The sequence below is a fragment of the Larimichthys crocea genome, chromosome XXII (assembly GCF_000972845.2).
Source record: "Larimichthys crocea isolate SSNF chromosome XXII, L_crocea_2.0, whole genome shotgun sequence".
In the NCBI taxonomy this organism is placed as follows: Eukaryota; Metazoa; Chordata; class Actinopteri; family Sciaenidae; genus Larimichthys; species Larimichthys crocea.
In genome coordinates this window covers 22,316,708-22,338,422 of record NC_040032.1, presented here as the reverse complement: position 1 = coordinate 22,338,422, position 21,715 = coordinate 22,316,708, and the positions used below count along the sequence as shown (strand labels likewise).

Below are 21,715 nucleotides of genomic sequence, written 5' to 3'. Positions count from 1 at the left end.
GAACAAACAAAAAAACGCACATGCCATTTCTTTGTTTTATTACAAAACTCATTTAAACAATACGAATATTTAACATTTCAGGTCGGGGGGATTCAAACAGAAAAACTTTCCTGCTCAATTCATGTAAAGATTACGTAAACGTTTTGCAGCCGAACTGAATTAAATCATGACCACTAACAATAAAAAAAAGTGTGTTGTCTAATGAATGATGCAGCCAGCAGAGGGTGATGTCAACCTCGTTAACACAAACATGATGTCATGGTATCAGGTGGTCTCAGCGTTTAAAGGGACGGTCTCTGTCTCTGCTCGTCTCTCTCCTTCTATCGTTATCTCTGTCGCGGTCAGTTTCTCTTCTTCTGTCACCATTTCTGTCTGTCTCTCTCCTCCTGTCGCCATCTCTCTCTCTGTTTCTGTCTCCCTCTCTCTCATGGTGTCTCCTCCTGTCTTCCTCTCCTCTCTCCCTGTCCATCTCTCTTCTTCTGTCGTCTCTGTCTGTCTCTCTCTCTGTCTCTCTCCTCCTGTCTCCCTCTCTGTCTGCCTCTCTCCTCCTGTCTCCCTCTCTGTCTGCCTCTCTCCTCCTGTCTCCATCTCTGTCTCTGTTTCTGTCTCCCTCCCTCTCATGGTGTCTCCTCCTGTCTTCCTCTCCTCTCTCCCTGTCTGTCTCTCTCCTCCTTCTCTCCTCCTCTTCCTCCCCCCGGAGTCTCTCATTCTCCCTCGCTTTCTGTCCATTTTGATGTCCTCCTGGTGGCGCCTCCCTCTGGTTGTACTTGTTGTAGGCGGCATCCTCCTTCTCCTCTTTGACTCTGATGGCAGGAGGAGGAAGAGGAGGTGAAGAGGAGGAGGAGTGTGGCACCCGGCCCCCCCTTTCTTTGTCTTTCTCTTTCTCGGCCTTCCTCTTCTTCTCCTTCTTCTCTTTCTTCTTTTTCTTCTTCTCTTTCTTGTCTGAGGCAGAGAGAAGAAATTATAAAACAAACATTTGTTTTCACATAAAGACTTTCTGTATAAAAATATTACATCATAGAAACGTGTAATTTCAGTGAACACTCACTCTACAAAGACTAAACAGCTAAGTAAGTGCTTCAACCACAGATGAGTCAAAACCTCAGCCATCCTCCTCCTTTCCTGTACTAAGGTATGTAAGTCAGAACGCTGTAAAATACATTTCAGAATAATGTTACTACCTGTAATGTTCCTGCTTTTTATTTGAAACATTAGCTCCATGGTGCTAACTAGCTCGCTATTTGCAAATCACCCTACTGGCCAACACCACGAAGCAACCAAACCCGTGCCAACAGAACCACAGCCAGCTCAGCTTCAGTTACAGTTAGCAGGTTGGTCTCTGCCTTGCATCGCTCGACTTGGCTTGTAGAAAGCGATCGTTAGTGACATCATTTATCAACACTGTTTGTCTTAATACAAGCTGCTGAAGTCATCTGGAAAGCTGTAAATAACATAGTGTAAATAACAACTATCCAACCCAGTGACGCAGGCCCTCTCGCAACACCAGCCAACAAAGAAAACCTGCCATTGCCAAAACAGCCAATTTACAGCCACATCAGCCCCAGGATGAAGTAGCTGATGTTAGTTATGCTTTGCAGTCACGTTAGCTCTGACTTCGGACTTGGTGTTGAACTCTGTGTTGTAAAGGTCGTTTGTTTACAGACTCTAAGATAAAATTTGTTAGTTTTGACTAACTGACTATTCGTCCTGAGTCCTTTATATAGAAATCAGTCCACAGGCTGTTATACAAGTCATACAAACACAAGCACATTTCTAAGGATGGGAGGAAGTTGATCGAGGTTTGCACAACTGTGATTGGAGTGTAGAGTGAAAAGGGTCAAATAAATAAAGCAGCTAAATCAATTCATGTTGGAGAAGAAAAACAAACTGCTAGAGGCTAAATTAGTTAAACTGGATCAGAAAAGTACAGTCAACCTGTAGAGGGCAGAACAAAATGACGATATTTAGGACAACGGGAAGTGACCTTACCTTTTTTGGCCTTCTTCACAGGGATGGTGTACTGCTCGTCTTCCTCTGAGGAGGAGGATGACTCGTGGGCTTTGGGAGCGCAGCCCTCATCCCTCAGGTGTTTGGTGATGTCGTCGATATCCTCCGTGTCTTTGGGAGGTCGGTAGTCTTTGACGTGATCCACGCGAATGGTCCGACCTTTGATCTGACGGCAAAAACAAGACAGATTCGACTGAGTCAACGAGACGAACGTCCTGCTCTTGAACCTCATTGATGACCTCACAATCGATCAGAAAGATGCTGCATTCGATCAGTACCTCACACAGCCACACTTGAGGTTTCCAGTCTTTAACACAACATAACTACAATGGTGTCGACACAGATGCTGTTTTCAGTTTCAAACTGAAGTGAAGTTTAACAAACGTGACGCAGCGTGTCACCTTGATGCCGTTGAAGTTGTCCACAGCCAGGATAGTGCTCCTCTGGTCCTCGTAGCAGATGAAGCAGAAACCTTTGGACTTCCCCGTCTTTTTGTCTCGCACCAGGTTGATGTTAACGACCTCTCCATACCTGACACGTGTTTGGGAGAAAAAAGAAAGTGAATTCTCCTGTTCTCTGACCACGGCAACAACATTGCAGCTGATGGAAATGAAGGAAACGTACTGAGAGAAGACGCAGATAATGTCGCCTTCAGTCAGCTCGTATGGAAATCCTCCTGCAGGAAACAACAACACCAAACACCGGCTGATCAGGGACGGCACTCTTTACTCTCTCTCTCCATTAACCTCCCTAATGTCAATGTTGTTTATCCTGAAATCCAGACAAGGAGGACCCATCTTACCGATGAATATCCAGGCGCTGTCTTTGTACTCGGTGTGCCAGGAAACAGACTCATTCACCCCGAGGTCAGCCTCACGAGCGTTCAGCTCATTGATGAGCTTCACCTTCGTCAGTGGACTGAAAAACACAGAAAAAAAGGTTTAGTTTATAAACGGAACTGTTGTTGCACCTGAACACACCATGGCTTCTTATTCCTGTGAGGCTCGACTGGAGGACGAGAGGGACCAGGATCATCCTTGGTCTTGAGGATGAAGTTTAAAACTTCATGAGCTACGCTGTCTGTAGTCACAGTACTTCGTCTGCAGGCACGTTACTCTGTTTAAAATCAACACTCCCTGTGTGAGGTGGAGGCGGTGCAGGACTACAAGTACTTGGGCGTGCACCTGGATAACAGACTGGACTGGAGATGCAACACTGAGGCTGTCTACAGGAAGGAGTAGAGCAGACTCTACTTTCTGAGGAAGCACCGGTCCTTTAATGTGTGAAGCAAGATGTTGCGGATGTTTTATCAGTCTGTTGTTGCAAGTGCAGTCTTCTTTGCAGCCAGCGACACAAAAAAAACCTGAACAATCTGATCAAGAAGGCTGGCTCTGTGCTGGGGACTGCTCTGGAGCCCCTGCAGCTGGTTGGTTGTGGAGAGAAAGGATGCTGCACAAACTGCTCACTATCATGGAGAACAACTCCCATCCATCACATGACCTCCTGCTCAAACAACACAGCAGTTTCAGTCGGAGACTCGTGCAGCTCCACTGTAAGTTTGATGACTGCAGAGAGAGGACACTCATTCTGTAACAGCTGATTTAAGTTTTTCACAATGCACAAGAGTCCATATGTATATTTATCTTACGTATATTTTTAGAGGTAGAACCACATGTTCTTCCTCATTAGAGTCTATTCTGTTTATACTGGTGTCATTACCTCATGCCTGCATATAGGTAAAGTACTCTATCTATCTATCTATCTATCTATCTATCTATCTTATATAATAGTATATATAGTATATATAGTTTATCCTCCTGTTCCTCGTCCAACACATTTCAGTGTATTAATAACTCTGTGTTAACCTGCATATGAAAAATAAACCTTAAACATCAAGCTGTTCTCTGTCTGGAGGTCTATTTTCAGATTTATTTGAAATACGACCTGCTTGCCTGATGCAGAATAAAAAAACAAAAACTTTTAATGCTTCATTTTAACGCCAGGTGTAGTTTGATGAGTCACTTTTAGCAGCAGATTAACAGTTTAATTGTTGCATTTCTCTAATCGCAGTTTGGTGAAACTAAGAGCGTAACCTAGCAACAACGTGCGTTAGCTGTGAGCACAGGCTGTAGCAGGTTAGGGTGATACATATCAAAGGATGTGAATTATTTCAGTATATCAGTAGAAATAAATAAATACTTTAATATATAAACATGTTTACTTACTTCATGGTGAACTACTCGCTCGGGATGTAAAACATACTACGGAGGTTCCTCCTGACAGGAGCCACTTCCGCTTGAATTCCCGCCTCTGCTGCCACCTGCCGGTGGGATGGCGTCACTACAACTAACGTTTATGTGGCCAAATAACTAAAACCTTTCTACAATGTTAAGAAAATAACACCTAGAGGAAAGTTATTTTTTTCTTTGTGGACATTGATTGGCATAAATTCTGTGTCACAAATAAAATCAGAGAATTACATTTAAAAATACTACATAACATAGGGGGGGAAGGTTAGGACAATTCCAAGGGCCCACGAATGACAGGGGTCCCAAAAAATAGGTAAACACCAATATAAAATTATTAAACCATCATCATTGAGTATATATATATTTAAAATATAATAATGAAATTAATTATCTATTTGTTTTTACATTTATAAAGATAGCATTTAGCACATTTTTATGGTAGCTTCTAATCTTGCATCAAATAGTGAACTGCACTGCATACTGTATGCAGACTTGCATGCATGTACAAATCACCAGCAGTATTGTGCTAGTACTAGTATTGAACTACAAGACAAACAGTTGCAAGCCTTTAATTAGAGTTATGTAAAGCTTTTATGGGATAGTTAGGTACTAGAGATGTGGGGACAACAGCTGCACAGAGGGGGCCAAATTTGATTTTTTTTGTCATGGGGCCCAAAATTCCTGGCGGCGCCCCTGCATATACCTATCTATGTACTATCTAAAGCATATTTATCAAAATTCCTTGACATTGATAACAAATGTACTTTTTATAAAACCAAACATGCAAAATGTAACTAATTTATTTTATGGTTGCCCATATAGTAGTACACTTTGGAACGAACTTGAGAACTATATACTGGGTAAAAAAAAAAACATAGAATCAGCATTGAGGTAAAAAAATGATTACTTATTTTTGAATACAAAAAAAAAAGAAACTATGTATTATTGTCAACCTCTATATTTTATTAGGGAAATTTCACATCCATAATTTCACATCATTTAGGCTATTTTTGATTGAAGTTGATTGTTATTTTAAGTCTCTTAAGTTAATTCCTATTAAAAATGTCTATCTATCATGAATATTCAAGTCAAGTCAAGTCAACTTTATTGTCAATGCTTTTATATGTACAGGACATGCAGAGTATTGACATTTTGTTTCCCTCTTATCCCAAACAGCATAAACATGAAATATAAAATATAAGTAAAAGATGTAAAAAGCTAAAAGACATCCATGTGGCAATATGGTACAGTGTAAACAGAGTTATTAGTATAAATGTAAAAAAATAAGTATGGTAATATGGCAGTATGGACAGGATTTACAGTATTTACAGTATACATGTACAAAAAATGAAATTAAATATGTAAACAGTTGGCTGTACATTCATGCAGATATTTTCAACCAATAACCTGTCACAACAGTTATAACTAGAACTTTATTTATATGTAAGATCACAAGTCTATCACATCTAAGTTTTATTTTTGCTTTTCTCTTTTGATCCTTACTATACTATCATGTAACTATGCTGGCGCTATGTTACTATTGTATTGTATTGCATTGTATAATTTTACTCTTTACCCCCCGTCATAAGGAACATCAACTCACTCTCACAAGTCTGCACTTAAACCCACCTGTTTAAAATTGCCTTTTTCATCTGATTCAATTCCATTGTCCTATTTTAACCTGTTTTTAATGTTGTATTCGTGTAATTTGATATACTTTTATGGTTCTTTTTGTTTGTTTTTGTTATTTGCTGTCTACTCTCATTTATTGTAAGGTGTCCTTGGGTGACAGAAAGGCGCCTATAAAATAAAATTATTATTATTATTATTACCACTATTGTACAATGTGAACTAGTATGACTGAATTCTTTATTTGTTTGTTGGTTCTTTCAATTTTGGAAGAAAGTTTGGAAGAAAAAATAACTAAAACCTTATTGTTCAGACTTACATTGGTGTATATGTTATCAGAACATGGCTATATGTTAAAAATATAATATTACATTTAGTCATTTAGCTGACAGGGACACACTTCGTCATGCAGAATGGAGGAGCTGGGGGTTGTCAACAGGCAGCGCTTAGTATTAAAAATAGAACAGCAAAAACACATCAGGAAATATATTATATGAAATACTGTTAAAAACATCCAGATTAGCACAGCAGGGGAGGGAAATAGCTTTCATGTGGGTACCAGCTCACCTAGGGGAATGAAAAAGCAGCAAAACTGCAAAGGAGGCAGCAAAGAAAGAGGAGGTGGAAATGAAAGTAAAAGTATCAAAAGCAGAAGGAAAAAGTTTAATATGGAAAGAAATAATTAATCAATGGAAACAAAATTGGAAAAACCAGGAAAAGGGGAGACATTTATATAAGTTACAAGGTGAAGTTGGAGAGGTAGCAGAGCAGACTATAATAGAGTGTGGGAAATCTAGAGAAGGGGGGAAATCATAATGGGATATCTTGTTTTAAATGGGTTAATTAAAAAAATAAATAAAAGTAAAGTCCAGCAGATGGCAGTAAATGCAACACTAAGGATGCCGACTGCCGTTAAACATCAAAGAAGAAGAAGAGCCGGTTTGTAAACATTAGTCTGTGTCAGTGGAGAGCAGACAGCTAACAAAAACGTACATTTAATGTAGTGTTCCAGCGGCGATAAAAATGATACAAACACAGTTTTATCTGTACAAAATGTGTCAGCGCTGACGAGCTGCTCTCATGTGAATTATGAGACGTTTACGTAGCTACGTTTAACGGCCAGTCCGACCGTTAGCGACCGTTAGCAACCGTTAGCAAGTCAATGGACGTAGTGACAGATAATTCAAATAATCAACATTTATCGCCTTTAACTCTTTCACCATAAGTTACCGGGTAAGTAAAGCAGTAAATAAACGTACAGCTGCTTAGTTAAGGCAGTTTTAATGTCTTTTTTTTCCTGTGTGGACAAAAGGCTGTCGATGAAGTTAAGTGTTTTGTTTAGGACACATAAGAAAATAGCAGAATATTGAGTGGAGTTTGGTGGGAGCTCTTTCCTAAACTAAATGAACTGAACACTGTCTCGGTTTTAGCTGTAAGTCATCCACAGAGACGCTGTTTGTGTGTGAGAGAGACATTTAAGAAATGATGAACATCAAATATCACCAGCAGGTGGAGCCACTGTATTAGATATTTGATAGGATAGAGCAGCATGAGACACAGTAAACAAACATTAAAATGACCTGTACAAAAAATCTGAATTTAAATTATATCTAGATCTATATAAAAAGTAAAATAATAATAACATAAATACATTTTTTTAATAGAAATAAGAAATAGAACTGCAGATCAAGTGCAAATGGAGTCAAACATGACAAAATGACAGAAAGTACAGTCTTTATGTCTGTGTTCTTGAGTCTGTTAGTGGAGCAGGACTGTGACCAACAGATAACGGAGAGAAAATTATCTGATTGATGATTTCTGTTTGTGTCTGTCTCTCTGTCTGTCTGCAGGATGATCTCTCAGGTCTTCATCTTGTCCTCAAAGGGGGACCACCTCATCTATAAAGACTGTATCCTTACCTGCTTGTTTCCTTACACACACACACACACATACATATTAATTTATCAGTTTATGGAGTTATTGATTCATTCACATAAATGGTTTTTTACCAATATAATAGAAACACCTCTTAAAGTAATGCAGTCCAGTAAGACACCACTTCAAACTACAACCACAATAGTAAAGATGATGGTTAAAAAAAATGAATACCTCTCTGACAGTGACAGCAAATACACTGAAACAGTAAACCTCACTGGGAATTTAATAATCACAAATAACGACACAAAACTAACGGCTCTGCAGAAAAAAGGTACGATCTGTGTGTGATCGGCACACACACATACACACACACACACATACGTTTCTTGTTTCACTTCTTGTTTCCCCTCTTCTTAACCTCACCATCAGTCCGTGGCGAAGCTGGAAGTGACGTCGTCGGTGTTTTCTATGAGAAGGTCACAGCGCTGACTGGAGACCAGCCTCCAGTCGTCATGGTAACATGCGTGTGTCTTGTGTGTGAGGTCATTTAAAGGGGCCCCTGCAACATGCATGTGCATGTTGTATGTTGGCGTCACGTGTCATCTTCATCTTTGTCTTCTGCAGAGTCACAAAGATCTTCACTTCGTCCACGTCAGGCAGGGCGGACTCTACTGGGTCGCCACGACTACAGCTGACTCCTCCCCCTTCACCATCATCGAGTTCCTCAACAGGTGTGTGTGTGTGTGTGTGTGTGTGTGTGTGTTTGTTGGTGTAAAACATCTATAATCACTTAAAACATATTTTTCAATCGTTAATCTTTTTATCTTGACATCCACAGTTTCTTTGAAGATGTCAAAATAATTTAAATATCCGAAATATGAAAAAAAAGAAGTACCTTACTTAAAAAATATTTACCTAAAGACCCAACCAGGGATTTAGAAGGATTAGGAGTGAATATACTGATTTGATAATCTTTAATCTGCCTATAGTGAATGAATAAATGACCGTGTGTTGTCAGGTTGACAGCTCTGGTTAAAGATTACTGTGGCAGCTTGTCAGAGAAGTCAGTCCAGATGAACTTTGCCCTCATCTACGAGCTGCTGGACGAGATTGTGGTGAGTCTCCATAAGACGAACTTCAGGTGCAGACCTCAAAAACATCAAAGCGTGGGCTTGTATTCATCAAACATCTTAGAAAACAATTGAAGTAATGAGTAACAAAACGCTGAAACATCAAGTACAATGTTTATGTTTCAATAAACTGTAAACCAGAACTGCAACTAATCATTTTCTCGATTAAATTTGTCTTTGAAATGCCAGAAAATATTTGATTAGTGTTTCCAAATGTCTTGTTTTGTCCACAATACAAGATTTTCAGTTTATTTTCATAGAGGTCAAAGAAAACAAGAAAATACTTTGCATTTGAGAAGCAAAAATCAGAGAATCTTGACATTTTTCTTAAAAAATGAGTCAAAACAAATTGATTAACAGTATAGTTGGTGATTAATTGAATATTTGACAACTAATCAAAATCTGTCTGTCTGTCTGTCAGGACTATGGTTACATCCAGACAACGTCCTCCGATGTCCTGAAGAACTTCATCCAGACTGAAGCGGTCTCCTCCAAACCGTTTAGCCTGTTTGACCTCAGTAACGTTGGCTTGGTAAGTTAACACAATGAGACCGGAGGTCAGAGGTCACAGAGGGTTGACTGGATGGACAGGGGAAGGGTAACAGTCTTATAAGAAACAAACCTTTTCTCTGCTGACAGAAGGAAATTTCAGATTTGAGTGCATTTTATTCAAACTTGTGTCTCTGTCGTTATTTCGCTGCAGTTTGGAGCAGAGACACAACAGAGTAAAGTGGCTCCGAGCTCTGCAGCCACCAGACCAATCCAGTCCAGCAGGGAGCAGGTACGTTCAAAGTGCTTGAATTTATGTATTTTGCCCCCTGTTTATTTTTAAGAAGGTGTGGGAACCCTGTGAAAAAACACTGCTGTCATACACACAATCTCGTTATTTTCCAACTGACTTTAGCTCAGGAAAATCCTGGAACATGTTGGCATTTTTCTAGATGGGGAAGTCCAACAAGTCTGTGAGGAAGTCACTTGTGGGTCATTTTCCAGGAGTATAATTTTGTCTTTTAGTAACACACACACATGTGAACATGAACAAACCAGAGACAGAATCAGTTTAAGGTCCTGGAACTACTTTAATGAAAGAAATGGAGAAGTTGAAGAACTTTAGATTAAAACATTTTAATTAGCTTGTTAAAATATGTAATCATGGTATTTCTGACATTATTCTACATAGAGAAAAGTAAAGAACATACAGCGATAGCATTCATTTAAAATAATAAACCAACGTGTTGATTATTGAAGAATTCATAAATTGAACTTTTGAATGTGACAAAGTGAATCAAACTCACGTTGTTTAAATGTTTATTTATAGATGAACTTGCATCAGGTTTTCCAGGATTGATCAAAGTTGTTAGAATAATCTAAATGTAACATAGAGATTTATGACAATCAATGATATTAAACGTAAAATAATGTTGATGAGGAGTTTTTTTTTCTGGGCCCAGCTCAATGACTTTACTGGAACAAACAGACTTCACAATTTCCACATGTATCTCTGTTTGTGTGTTTCCAGGGAGGGAAGAGCGAGATATTTGTGGATGTGATTGAGAGGATGTCGGTCGTCATCGGCTCCAACGTGAGTAACATCAATGTGATCCGAGCAGCAATCTGTCTGAAACACTTAAATCCTGCTAACATCCCGTCCTCGTGCTTAAACCGGTTTAAACTCAGTAACCTGGTGTTTTTTTGTGCTGCAGGGAGTTCTGATGAAGGCCGACATCGAGGGAGAGATCAAAGTCAAGTGCTACATGCCGAGCTGCTCAGGTCAGGTTGAAGGACTCCTCATTAAATATGATTAAAAGCAGGTTGTTATTAATATCTGTGACGCCACAACAGACTGTGCAGGCTGTTGTGTTCAGCACAAACCCTGAAAGAGGGAACAAAACTACGACCATAACAACTATACAAGAGAACTGCTGTCAGAAACAGCCAATCACAGAGAGACTTGGTAGCTGAATGGCTACCGCGCACCAGCTTAGGCAGCGACCAACTTGAAGGCAATCCAGGCCTGCCAAAATAAAATAAAAATGTCAAACAAGGAAGGAAATAATTAAAAATCCATTTTTAGCTGCCAAATCTGTCCAATAAAGGCAACAGAAAGAGCCAGTCAGAGATTCTCAAGGAAGCTACACATGATCAGCAATCAAACCACACTGGCCGTGCCACTGTGTGACACCCAGCTAGGCTAGATGCCAAGCACTGCACTTGAACTAGTTATAACACAATGTTCAAAACAAATTATAATCTCATCAGGAAAAGTGACCCATGCAGAAATGTCAGCAGTCAAACAGGGCAACTACCAGCTTAGTGGATGGGCACAAACTTAGCTTGAAGTTATCTGTTTATGTATGGTAACTCTGTCAGGTACACAGAGTCAGGAGATATACAGTTGCTAACCAGAAAATGTTAGCTCCATCATGTTGTTAGAAATTATGATGAAGAATAATGTGGTTTTTATGTGTGACTGCACTGACTGAACACTGCACCGTACTTCGCGGTGATCAAATCTTTAATCATGTGAAGGCACCTTCAGACTGTTTACTACAAGGTTCACCACATGTAGTTATGTCTTAGAGTCTGAACTTTATTCTCTTCATGTGAGTAAGATGCTCCTGTGACTCTAACGAAATCTAACGTGTTGTTGTTTAACAGAAATGCGAATTGGCCTGAATGAAGAATTCAGCATCGGCAAGTCACAGCTCAGAGGTGACACACACCAACACACACATGCAGACACAGATTTAAGTCTAACTTTGTGCCTTTAAAGGTCCAGTGTGTCAGATTTCTAACATTTATAACCTGAAAATAAGAATAGTTGTTTTTGTTACCTCAGAATGAGCCTTTTATTTCGACAGGTGCCTACAGATTGGATTCTGTTGTGTTTATCTATCTTTGCGTAACATTGTATGCTGTGTGAATATATTTGTTTAATTTCTGCTCTTCTTTGTACTGACCTTCTGGGACTTTATGGCTCATTCTATACAGGAATGAAAATAAAACAGCGGAGTTCAGGCCCCGCCTGAGTCAGCTACAAAAGAATCCTCAACCTGTGACCTGGTTTAAGTTTATTTTTTATCCAAAAGTATTAAATGAAAATAGAGTCAGAAAGTAAAAACAAACTCTGGTTTGTTTCATATTCTAATCGTCTGCTGGATAAATACAGAACAACAGTAAACCAGTTTGACAGACAGCGTGTTTTCGTCTCCACTTCATTTCCTCCAATATTTAATTTCCTCCCTCTTGTTTTTTTTAAATAGCAGTCTACCACATTGTCAAATCAGTGAGACAGATGTGTCTTTATTTTGGTATTTGTTTATTTGTTTCTTATTTCAGAGTCTGATTACTTTTTGCTTTGTGTAGATTCACTGCCCTGATAATGGATGATGCTTTTATTACCTTTATAACTGCTTCATTTTTAAATGTGTTGTGTTCAGTGTGTGTTAGATCTGACAGGACACAGTGTTTCTGTTTTTATTGGCAGCTTATGATGGAAAAGGACCAGAGTGCTCTGCGTTTTACCAAACAAACACTAAAATCCTCTTAAAAACCACTTTGAAGATTTGGCTTAAACCACAGGACGAGGTCTCATGTTGTTTCAGGTGTTTCTGTTTTGCTTTTTTTTGTCTTCAGGTTACGGAGCTGCTGTTCGTGTTGACGAGTGCAGCTTCCACCAGGCGGTCCGACTGGACGAATTTGACACCCATCGGATTCTCCGACTCTGTCCCAGCCAGGGAGAGGTGCTCTCATCTGCTCACTCTGTCATTTGATTGAACAGTTGTTTTCAACTTGTTAAGGCTTCCACCAGAAAGAAATTCATATTTGTGTTAAAACAGCAGAACGAATCATGGATGTTTGCGCTAAACGTTACATGCATTAGGCCACATTCAGACAGAATTCAGCACGGCAGTGGGTGTTGTCTGTTTTGGCTGCAGGGGGGTCCGCTAAGAAACACAGCAACCTGCAGCGGGGAGGTTGACCCAGATCCAACTTTTGGAAAAACACAGCCAAATGTCACGCTACGGCCGCCAATCAGACAATTAGACCGGTCAAACCTCCACAGTCAGCCTGAAATGTCTCTGAAACTGAGACTATCCAGTTAGATTCATGGACTAAACTCTGATACTCTACCTGTGTTCTAGCTTTGTTTATTTCATGCACCCTGCTTCTAAATCTGAGTCTGACTCGCAATTTATGCTGCAAAATAGTAACAAAAAGAAGTTTAATCTGGTTTGTGTCTGATTGTTTGAGAGAGAGTGACAAAGAGAGTGAGGATTGGTTGAGAGACATAGACAGTGAATGAGGGTGAGCAAGCACCAGATAATAAAGCCAGTTAATCAGCAAATAAAAAGTTATTTCTTGATAGTCTCATAAATCAATGTTGGCCAACAGCTGACGGTTTCAGAGATTGGAGACAACAAAACATCTGTACAATGATAAAGCAGCTACAAACACCATTTTAGCACATGCAAGACTCAAACATCAATTAAATACACAAAAGTAAAGAGGGTGTTAAACAATCGGGAGCTAAATGGACCTGTGAGATTATTTGTTTTCAAACCCCCATGAAAGCTTGATTGTGTTTGACTGCATTAGTTTGAGCTGCTGACTGTAAATGACCCTGAGGGGACTGTAGTCACAAAATGCTCAACAGTAAACAGCTCGTATCACTAAACACTTTCCTGCTGCAGAGCTCGAAGAGTTTTAAAGTGTTTCAGCTCATTAATTACAAATAAACATAAGGCATGTGGTTCAGACTGATAGACACTAAACCGTCCATCACAGTGAACACGGCTATATATATAGACTTGTTGGTGTGTTCAGAGACACTCAGCTCAGCTATTGAATAGAAAACGTTTTATATTTGATCAGTTTCCCTTCCGTCGTTTGTGTTTTGTTTTTTTTTCTTTTGTGTGTGTTTTATTTTTCGCAAGCAGCGCACCCAAACTCCATCAGGTTTTCATTAGTGTGTTGTGTTCATTGTTCATGTCATGTCATCATTCAGGTCAATGAGCTGATAATCAGCCAATAATATCGACCTGCTGCTGTTTGTTTATCTGCCCTCAGGGTCTAACGTGTGGATCTGTTGTTGACCAATGAGAGAACATCATGTCATCATGGCATAACTTCCTCTCTGACGTCAGCAGATGGCGGCTGGTTAAACTTCCTCATAGCTGCCACTTTGTTACATTTATCAGTCAGAGTGATGATGTGCCAACAAGGAAAACCAGACTTAATACCAAACTGTCATCGTCACAGTTTAGACATTAAAATCAGCACCCGCATCTTTGGTTTGTTGAGGAAACAGTGTTCAAAACAGGACGTCATTGTCAATCATCTACGTAGCAGTTTGTATAGCAATAAAAAAAAAAGGTCCTGGAATACTTTGAAAATAGCCTCTTATTTTAACAAAGAGCTTTAGAAGTCCTTGAAATTAAAGACAAACCCCATAATCTTGTCTTGTATTTTATTAATTGAGTCATTATAATTAAATCACTCAGTTTTTATTTGCTTTAAATTCTGATTTGTCACCGTCTGTCCCTTTCCGTTATTCCTCGTCTTGATGATCTTATTACAGACTGTTGACTCTTCACTCATCCCAACTCTCTTGTAGGAGCCGCAGCTGATTAACAACTGCTCAGCTAAAAACAAGTCTTGCCTGGTCTGTTGTCGGACACATTTTGGTCTTAGTCTTGACTCAAGAACTGACAACAGAAAAACGTTTGGTCTCAACTTGCAGATTAATTAATTTCATACCCGATATGTTCTCATCCAGTTAAAAGGAAGTTAGACATGACACCAGATCACTAAATCCGTTTTTCCCTGCTCTTCATCTTTCTCTCGTTGCAGCAAACAGTAATGCAGTACCAGCTGAGTGATGATCTGCCTTCAGCTCCTCCTTTCCGTCTCTTCCCGACCATCGAGAGAGACAGCGGAGGAAGGTTAACAAGCATTTATATGAACTTTAACTGTTGGTTATATGCTCTTATTTTCTCCTACACAGTGACCCAAACACCAAACATGTGAACAACAACGACATGTAGACATCAGGTTTTGTTGGGAGTTGCTCAGAATTGATGGGTGATTTGTAGAAAACTGGTTTGAAACTGATATTTAACAGTCATACAGGGAGAAACCTGCTGGAAAACAGGAAGCTTGAACACTCGTCAGCCCTCGTTAAAAACATGTTTTGTTTCATTTTATTACAACTTGTGTTTGTAGTTTTAGTCATGTTGTCTATGAATAGTTTGACATTTTGTAAAACACACTTCCTGTACTTGCTCTCTTTCAGACCGAGAAGATTGATACTGCGCCCGTATCTGTCCATTAAATAAAGCATAGCCAGTTAGCCTAGCTTAGCATAAATGCTGGAAACAGAGGGAAACAGCTAGCATGGCTTCTGTTCATCTCGTGTTACGTCTCATTCATTTTATTTGTTGTAGAAACAACAATTCGACATTTTGATCCAGGGTTATATGCCAGACTATTTCTTAGCTGCGACCAGTTGCCAAGCAACCAACCAGAGACTCGAGGAATTTAATCAGATTGACAAATAACAGCTTGTTTTTATACAAATTAAACAAACGGGATATAATATGTTGATTAGTGAGTTTCTCCTGCTGAAGTAAAGTGCAAGTCCTTCAAAACTGTACTTGAGTGACTGTAAATGTATTTGGTTATATTTTACCACTGAATACATTAACATGTGTTTGACATGAATTCACTACATTTAATACAGAAATATTTAGTTTCTATACAAGCAGGTATACCGACCTTAAAATATTATTTTCACAATTAGTATTAATTTAATAATAATAGCAACAGTTTGTTTTCTCCCAATACTTAAGATATTAAAAGTAGGACATATACTGTATACGTACTACTTTTTATTTAAAGGTTGGTTGATGTGTAAATAAAAAAAGAAAATGGAAACAAAGTCTTAAAGGTGCATTGTATAGGTTTTGGTGCCATCTAGTGGTGTAGTTGCTGTTGCAACCCTCTCGCCTCACCCTCCTTCCTAGTGTGAAGAGAAAAGCCCAATCAATCATTTTAAGGTAACAAAATCAAAACGATTCTTATTTTCAGGTTATGAATGTTATATTTTGTAAGGAGAGTCCCCATAAATCTGACACTCTGGACCTTTAAGTAAACTATCTGAATACTGTTTGTGTGTCTCCTTCCTCTCATTGTGATTCAGAGGGTTAAGTGTTATGTTGAAACCACAAAACGAGGTCAGAAAAGGTTAAAAAAAGTTTTCTAACTGTTGATGTTTTTCCTCTGCAGACTACTGATGTACCTGAAGCTTCGCTGTGATCTGCCACCAAAGAGGTCAGTTCTTTATTTAGTACAAGTCAAGATGTGAAAACCAAAACTCAACTTTAACTATCAAACTGTAAATGTTTGAAAGGAAATTTTATCTTTGCACAAACTCCTTCAAAATCAGCCAAAAGGTTTTGTTAGAAATCACATGCCATGAGCAGTTAGTCTGTCAGACATACAACAGAAGAAGAACGACATCTGGTTTATGAAGCAGACACACATTGTTCTAAATACATAACCTATAAATGTCTTCTTTGGCTCTGAGTTAAGAAAATATCTGATTTGGCCTGATGAGGTCACGCAACTGGCTGTGTGGTGTGCAAACAACAACTTGGACTTTAACACAGAAAACCAAGCAGATCATTGAGACAAACTCGGAGCCACACACACAAGAACCTTTCCAACAAATTAATTTTGTAGCCAGCCTCATGTGTGCAGTTTTTGGCTTCATTTCACAGTCATGGGGGTTTCTGCTTGGTCATGCTTCATGTTTCTTGCTGTCCACATCTCTGATGATCATACATTGTCTCTTAACAAGAGGATACTGATGAACTTTTACCACTGTACTTTTCTGCATCAACTGCGTCACAGTGTGGTATAGCAGCTGCTCTGCATCAGACCATAAAGCCTGAAGAATCACCAAAACCTGATTACAATTACCCACCATTTAGAAAACTTACCACAGAAACACTGACTAGTCATCATCATGTAACCCACCCTGACCATGGAGCTTTCACTGTCCTCCACCAGCACACTCAGAAAGAGCTTCTTCTATGATCAGTAAAAACACACAGTACAGTATTATCAGTATCATGTAGCTAAAGTATCAGCAGTCAAAGGTATAAATGTAAACAACTCAGAGACACCAGACAGACAGGATAGCTGGTTTAATCTTTAACAGCATATATTCTATTATCTAATAAAATGATTAGTATGTAAAACTGCAGCTGTCAGTACAATTCTTCATTATGAAATGTAGAAGATGTCTAAAGTAAAAAAAAAAGTACTTAGTGACATGAAAAAAAACATTTCAACTAAAAACATTTGCAGCGTCGTGATCTGTGAGCACTTAGCGACACAATGTTAATGAACACATTGAGGATTAGTGAAGATGATGATGATGTCACTGTTTGTTTTTACAGCGCTGCCATCAACGTCTGTGCCACCATTCCTGTTCCCAAGGGCTCTGTCAGGTGAGACACTCCCATTCAAATGCAGCTGCGCTCCTGTGACTGATGTTTGTTATGGAAATCAGTCGGTATGTAAAAAAGGCTCGATGTGACCTCACTGGCATGTTTAGTTTTTATTTGAATATGACTGTGACTGTTTGAGTAGACACATGAAGAGGAAGTCACGAGAGTTCCTTGTTGTGTGAGGAAACTTTGGTCTCTTTCATCCTGGACTCTTATTTTCCCACGTGTCACTAATGGGAACAGCAAATGAAACTGTTTTATAGATGTGAACACGTAAAAATCACAATGTAATGTAATGTAAATACTGTTTTTGTCAATGGAGTCTGGTCTGGCTTTAAACAGATATATAATTGCTGTTTCTACTCTCTAATATAAAGCTCTATACTTTCCATAATGTTGGCATACACTTATAACAATCTGAGCCTGTCAGTGCAAAACGAGCACTTTTAAGGTACATATCATTGCAAAGTATGATATTTCACTCAATAGAGTGCTGCAACCAGCACTCTCTCTCAATACTGGACTGATCTCAGTAGATATTGTCTCCATTAGTCACTCTGACGTAAATACATCCAGGTTTGATAAATAGCAGGTAAGTGTTTTGTTTCTTGTTTAAACTGTAGCTCAGTTTTTAAATAGGAAACAACTTTAACAAAGTAGGAAGCGTCATAGAGGAGCAGAATAAATGCTCCTAATTTGTTATTTAAAGTTATGGAAATGTACACGATTGATGGAGAGCCAGGTGCTGGAGATTACTTAGAGATGTAAGTTCATTTAGAGTATGTCGATATTTAGCCAGCTCAGTAAAAAAAAAAAAAAGTTCTTTAGTGTGTATATATAAATATATATAAATCTTCAAATGCTTGATGTTAGAGCTGCAACGATTAGTCCAAAATGTCTCTGATTTCAGCTCCTCACGTGAATATTTTCTGTTTTCTTTAGTCCTCTGTAACAATAAACTGAATATCTTTGGGTTTGTAACTGTACAACACATCTGAGGACACATTTTTCATCATTTTCTGATATTTTACAGACCCAACTACTAGCTGAGAAAATGATCAACAGATTAATCGATAGTGAAAATAATCGCCTTTCTTGGTAGTGATGATGATGATGTGAGCTTTAAAACATCAACACCAGTGATTCTACAACTCTGGAACGTTATCGTCTATTTTATCGTGAGTTGAGTCGATGTGACGTAAACAGCAGATAGCAAAATAAACCACTGATATTACAAAGTCATCTTTCATACGCAGAAGACTTTTTAATCAGACGTTGCTGCGTTCACAAACTGAACTAAATTTACACACAGCTGCTGCACTTTGACAACACATAGAAAGCTGTGATGACCCCTTAACACACCATCCAGCCCTGAGTGAAAACCACTCTGTAGACTCAGTGTTGTGGAAAATGATCCCATTACCTGAAAACCTCAGCAGGATTATCTATCAAATCACCTCTGAAAGCCTTTCAGCCTCACTGCTTCACCTCCACATCATCTCTGAACCTGAACCCCGGTGACCTCTGACGACCTCGGTGCTCTCAACTAACAAAGTTTATGATGAAGTGTAATGCCCAGCTGTGTGCATACATTTAAATGAATCAACTGTGCTGTCCAGTTTGTCGCAGGAGCTCAGCAGTCCAGATCAGAGCGCCGAGCTGAAGCTACAGAGCCGAGCCGTCGACTGGCAGATCCCTCGATTCCCCGGAGGAACTCAGCTGTCCGCTCTTTTCAAGGTGACCACACACACATTTAGCAAATGTTATCAGCGTGGCTCCAGAGAAGCTTGTTCCTCTGTACAGACTGAAATATCTCAACAACTGTCTGTTGGATTGTGATGAGATGTTCAGGTTCCCATCAGGATACGTTCTAATTACTGCATCACTCTTTAGTTTAACGTTTTAAGTCTTCAGTCTCTCTATATATCCTTTTATTTATTCCAATTCTATTGTACTTTAAGGTCAAGTGGGTTTTATTGTTATTTCAACCACATACACGGTACACAGTGAAACAAGACAGTGTTTGCTAAGGACCATGGTGCTACATGAAACATAAAGCATAGAGCAGACAGGACTGAATTAAAGTGGACACACATTACATCACAAAATACAACAAAGCCTACATAAAGTGCAGATATGGTCAGACAAGAAACAACAGACTTATACTGTGCAATAATGTTTATGTAAACTATGCAAACAATCAATATATGAGTATCAGTGTGTCACTTATTGACTATGCAGTTTCTTTCATTTTTCAAGGCAACATTTTTATATATTTAGTAATTTCCACACACTGTGTGTAAATTCAATGATCCAGCAAATATCACTTTATATAGTTTATGTAACTTTTATTTTCTATTTTTATCATATCTTATTCGTCATCTATTTATTTCATGTATTTTTATGTTTGTGTTGTGTTACAGACAGATTTCTCCGGTGTGGGATCAATAAAGTCCATCTTATCTTAAAGGATTGATTGATTAATGAATAACAAATTAATAATAATCAATAATAAATACCAGAATACACAGATCTTCTTCAATTAAATTTACTGTTAAATGATGATTCAGGATTCACAGTATGTTAGTGAACATATCAGCACAGATGGTGTAAACTCAGAATTTTTTATCTGCCCTCTACTTGTCTTCTTCTTCTTCCAGCTGGAGGTCCCCGGGCTCAGTTCGGCCTCCATGTTGGAGGTCGGTCCGGTCGGTCTGAGTTTCGAGCTGCCCAAGATCACCGTCACAGGGCTGCAGATCCGATTCCTCCGCCTGTCCCCTGTCCAGCCCGGCCCATCACAGCGCTGGGTCCGATACGTCACCCACTCTGACTCGTACACCATCAGGATTTAACCTGACTGATGAAACAATTGTGTAAATAAAATGTTTATATATGGATTTAATCTGTGATGTTATCTGTTTATTTAAAAAAAATAGACTTGAGTTGACAAATTGGTGAAGTTTTAACGGTTTTATTTTAAATTAACTGATCAGTCTCCATGTGGGCAATCCTGCTTCTTCCACCTCCAGGTTAATTTATAAAAAAGTCAAAGACGTGGATCATCGGCAGACCTGAGGTGGGCTGAGTGAATCCTGGTTGCTCAAACAAGCCATATGTAATGGCTACCACCTGTCATTCAAAACAGCAACACTGTTAATTATGCATCACTTTAAGGCTTCATATAATTTGAACAGGTGCATATACAAAAATTAAGACTCAGTTGTCATGAACGGGGAAATTAGCTATAAAGACAGAAACTGTTTTTTGTACCAGCTTGTTTATTTCTGCTGTGAAGTTGGCATTTTAACATGGGGGCTCATGGAGACTGATTTGTTCTGCAGCCAGCCTCAAGTGGCCCTTCGAGGAACTGCAGTTTTTGACATGTTTACATTGGATTCACTACACTCTGAGGTTACCACTTGGTCTGAACATATGATGAATTAAATGTCCTTTTTTAAATTCTGAAATGAAGTTCTTTGTTGTAAATCCAGTGAACTCAACAGTTGATCTGAAATGTCAGACATGAACCTCTCTGAATAAACTTTAAGTTTACACAACATGTATCTGATAGGTTGAAAAAGCAAAGCTTGAACATTTATTGGCACAAACTCAGCATCTTACCAGCAGCTTCATATATCAAATATCATCAGTTGATTCAACGGGAAGCTTTGAGGCAGAAATTCAGTTTGAACACTGGTGAGAAGATTTTCATATCTGCTGATGGAATACTATTGTTTCTGCCCGCTGAGCTGTTTCACTTCTCTTTTTAGGACTTTAGTCATTGTTTGCGGTTTTATTGAGTTTTTTTTTTACCCTTAAAAAACATCTTTTCTAACCTTTATGAGTGAATCTTCCTCCTCTGATGGAGGAACCTGATCCCTGAGAGGACGTCAGCCCAGAAGGAAAATATCCTGGAAGTGAATCAAAACGTTGTACAAACACACTGACAGTCTGTGCAAACACTGTTTACAGAAGCTGAGTCACTTTGAATTCAGTGCAAACTTAAGTCTGTCAGCTTACACTTGTTTTTCTGGCACTGAAATATAAAGTATATATTAATATCCTATATTTCAGTGAAATGCACATGTATTGGCTGACTATATGTATATATTTTGATGTTTTCTTACATCCTTGACAATGACAACAGAGCATGACTTTTAGCACTTCCACATTGACTTAATTGTGTTAGGTAAAGGTATTTTAATCTAATCCAGGATTGGAAAACGTTTCATAGTTAATGCATCCCAGTCTACCACTGATAAAAGGTATTAATTGTTTGACTTTTGACTATTGATATAAACCAAAC

The 21,715-nt window shown here is 38.8% G+C and overlaps 2 protein-coding genes across 3 annotated transcripts; one reads left to right on the top strand and one right to left on the bottom strand.

Annotated features, from left to right (window-relative positions):
• Positions 1-23: 23 nt before the first annotated feature.
• On the bottom strand, positions 24-4,363 carry rbmx2 (RNA binding motif protein X-linked 2). The gene is made up of 6 exons (XM_010748182.3): positions 4,233-4,363; positions 2,810-2,925; positions 2,632-2,683; positions 2,409-2,538; positions 1,990-2,173; positions 24-942 (listed from the first exon to the last, which is right to left on the bottom strand). Exons 1-6 carry the CDS (start codon positions 4,235-4,237, stop codon positions 275-277), a joined length of 1,155 nt encoding a protein of 384 aa, XP_010746484.2. The 5' UTR covers positions 4,238-4,363; the 3' UTR covers positions 24-274.
• Positions 4,364-6,765: 2,402 nt separating this feature from the next.
• ap4m1 (adaptor related protein complex 4 subunit mu 1) lies at positions 6,766-20,306 on the top strand. 2 transcript variants are annotated; one of them, XM_027273902.1, is made up of 16 exons: positions 6,766-6,824; positions 7,736-7,794; positions 8,193-8,278; positions 8,388-8,494; positions 8,782-8,878; positions 9,315-9,425; positions 9,597-9,674; positions 10,413-10,475; positions 10,597-10,663; positions 11,552-11,605; positions 12,530-12,636; positions 14,747-14,838; positions 16,181-16,225; positions 17,359-17,409; positions 19,029-19,146; positions 20,070-20,306. In XM_027273902.1, the coding sequence occupies exons 2-16, from the start codon at positions 7,737-7,739 to the stop codon at positions 20,259-20,261; spliced, it is 1,326 nt and encodes a 441-aa protein (XP_027129703.1). In that variant the 5' UTR covers positions 6,766-6,824; position 7,736; the 3' UTR covers positions 20,262-20,306. The 2 variants fall into 2 exon arrangements, with proteins under 2 accessions (XP_027129703.1, XP_010746483.1); XM_010748181.3 differs by having other exon boundaries at positions 6,795-7,118.
• The last annotated feature ends 1,409 nt before the right edge of the window (positions 20,307-21,715 follow it).

Bases quoted from the DNA above. Each gene is read 5' to 3' on its own strand.
- ap4m1 (XM_027273902.1), top strand. From the start codon at position 7,737: ATGATCTCTCAGGTCTTCATCTTGTCCTCAAAGGGGGACCACCTCATC. The intron at 7,795-8,192 runs GTATCCTTACCT...CCTCACCATCAG, and splicing joins CCACCTCATCTATAAAGACT to TCCGTGGCGAAGCTGGAAGT. The intron at 17,410-19,028 runs GTGAGACACTCC...TGTGCTGTCCAG, and splicing joins GTTCCCAAGGGCTCTGTCAG to TTTGTCGCAGGAGCTCAGCA.
- rbmx2 (XM_010748182.3), bottom strand. The intron at 2,684-2,809 runs GTAAGATGGGTC...TGTTTCCTGCAG, and splicing joins CAGCGCCTGGATATTCATCG to GAGGATTTCCATACGAGCTG. The intron at 2,174-2,408 runs GTGACACGCTGC...TTTTGCCGTCAG, and splicing joins ACAACTTCAACGGCATCAAG to ATCAAAGGTCGGACCATTCG.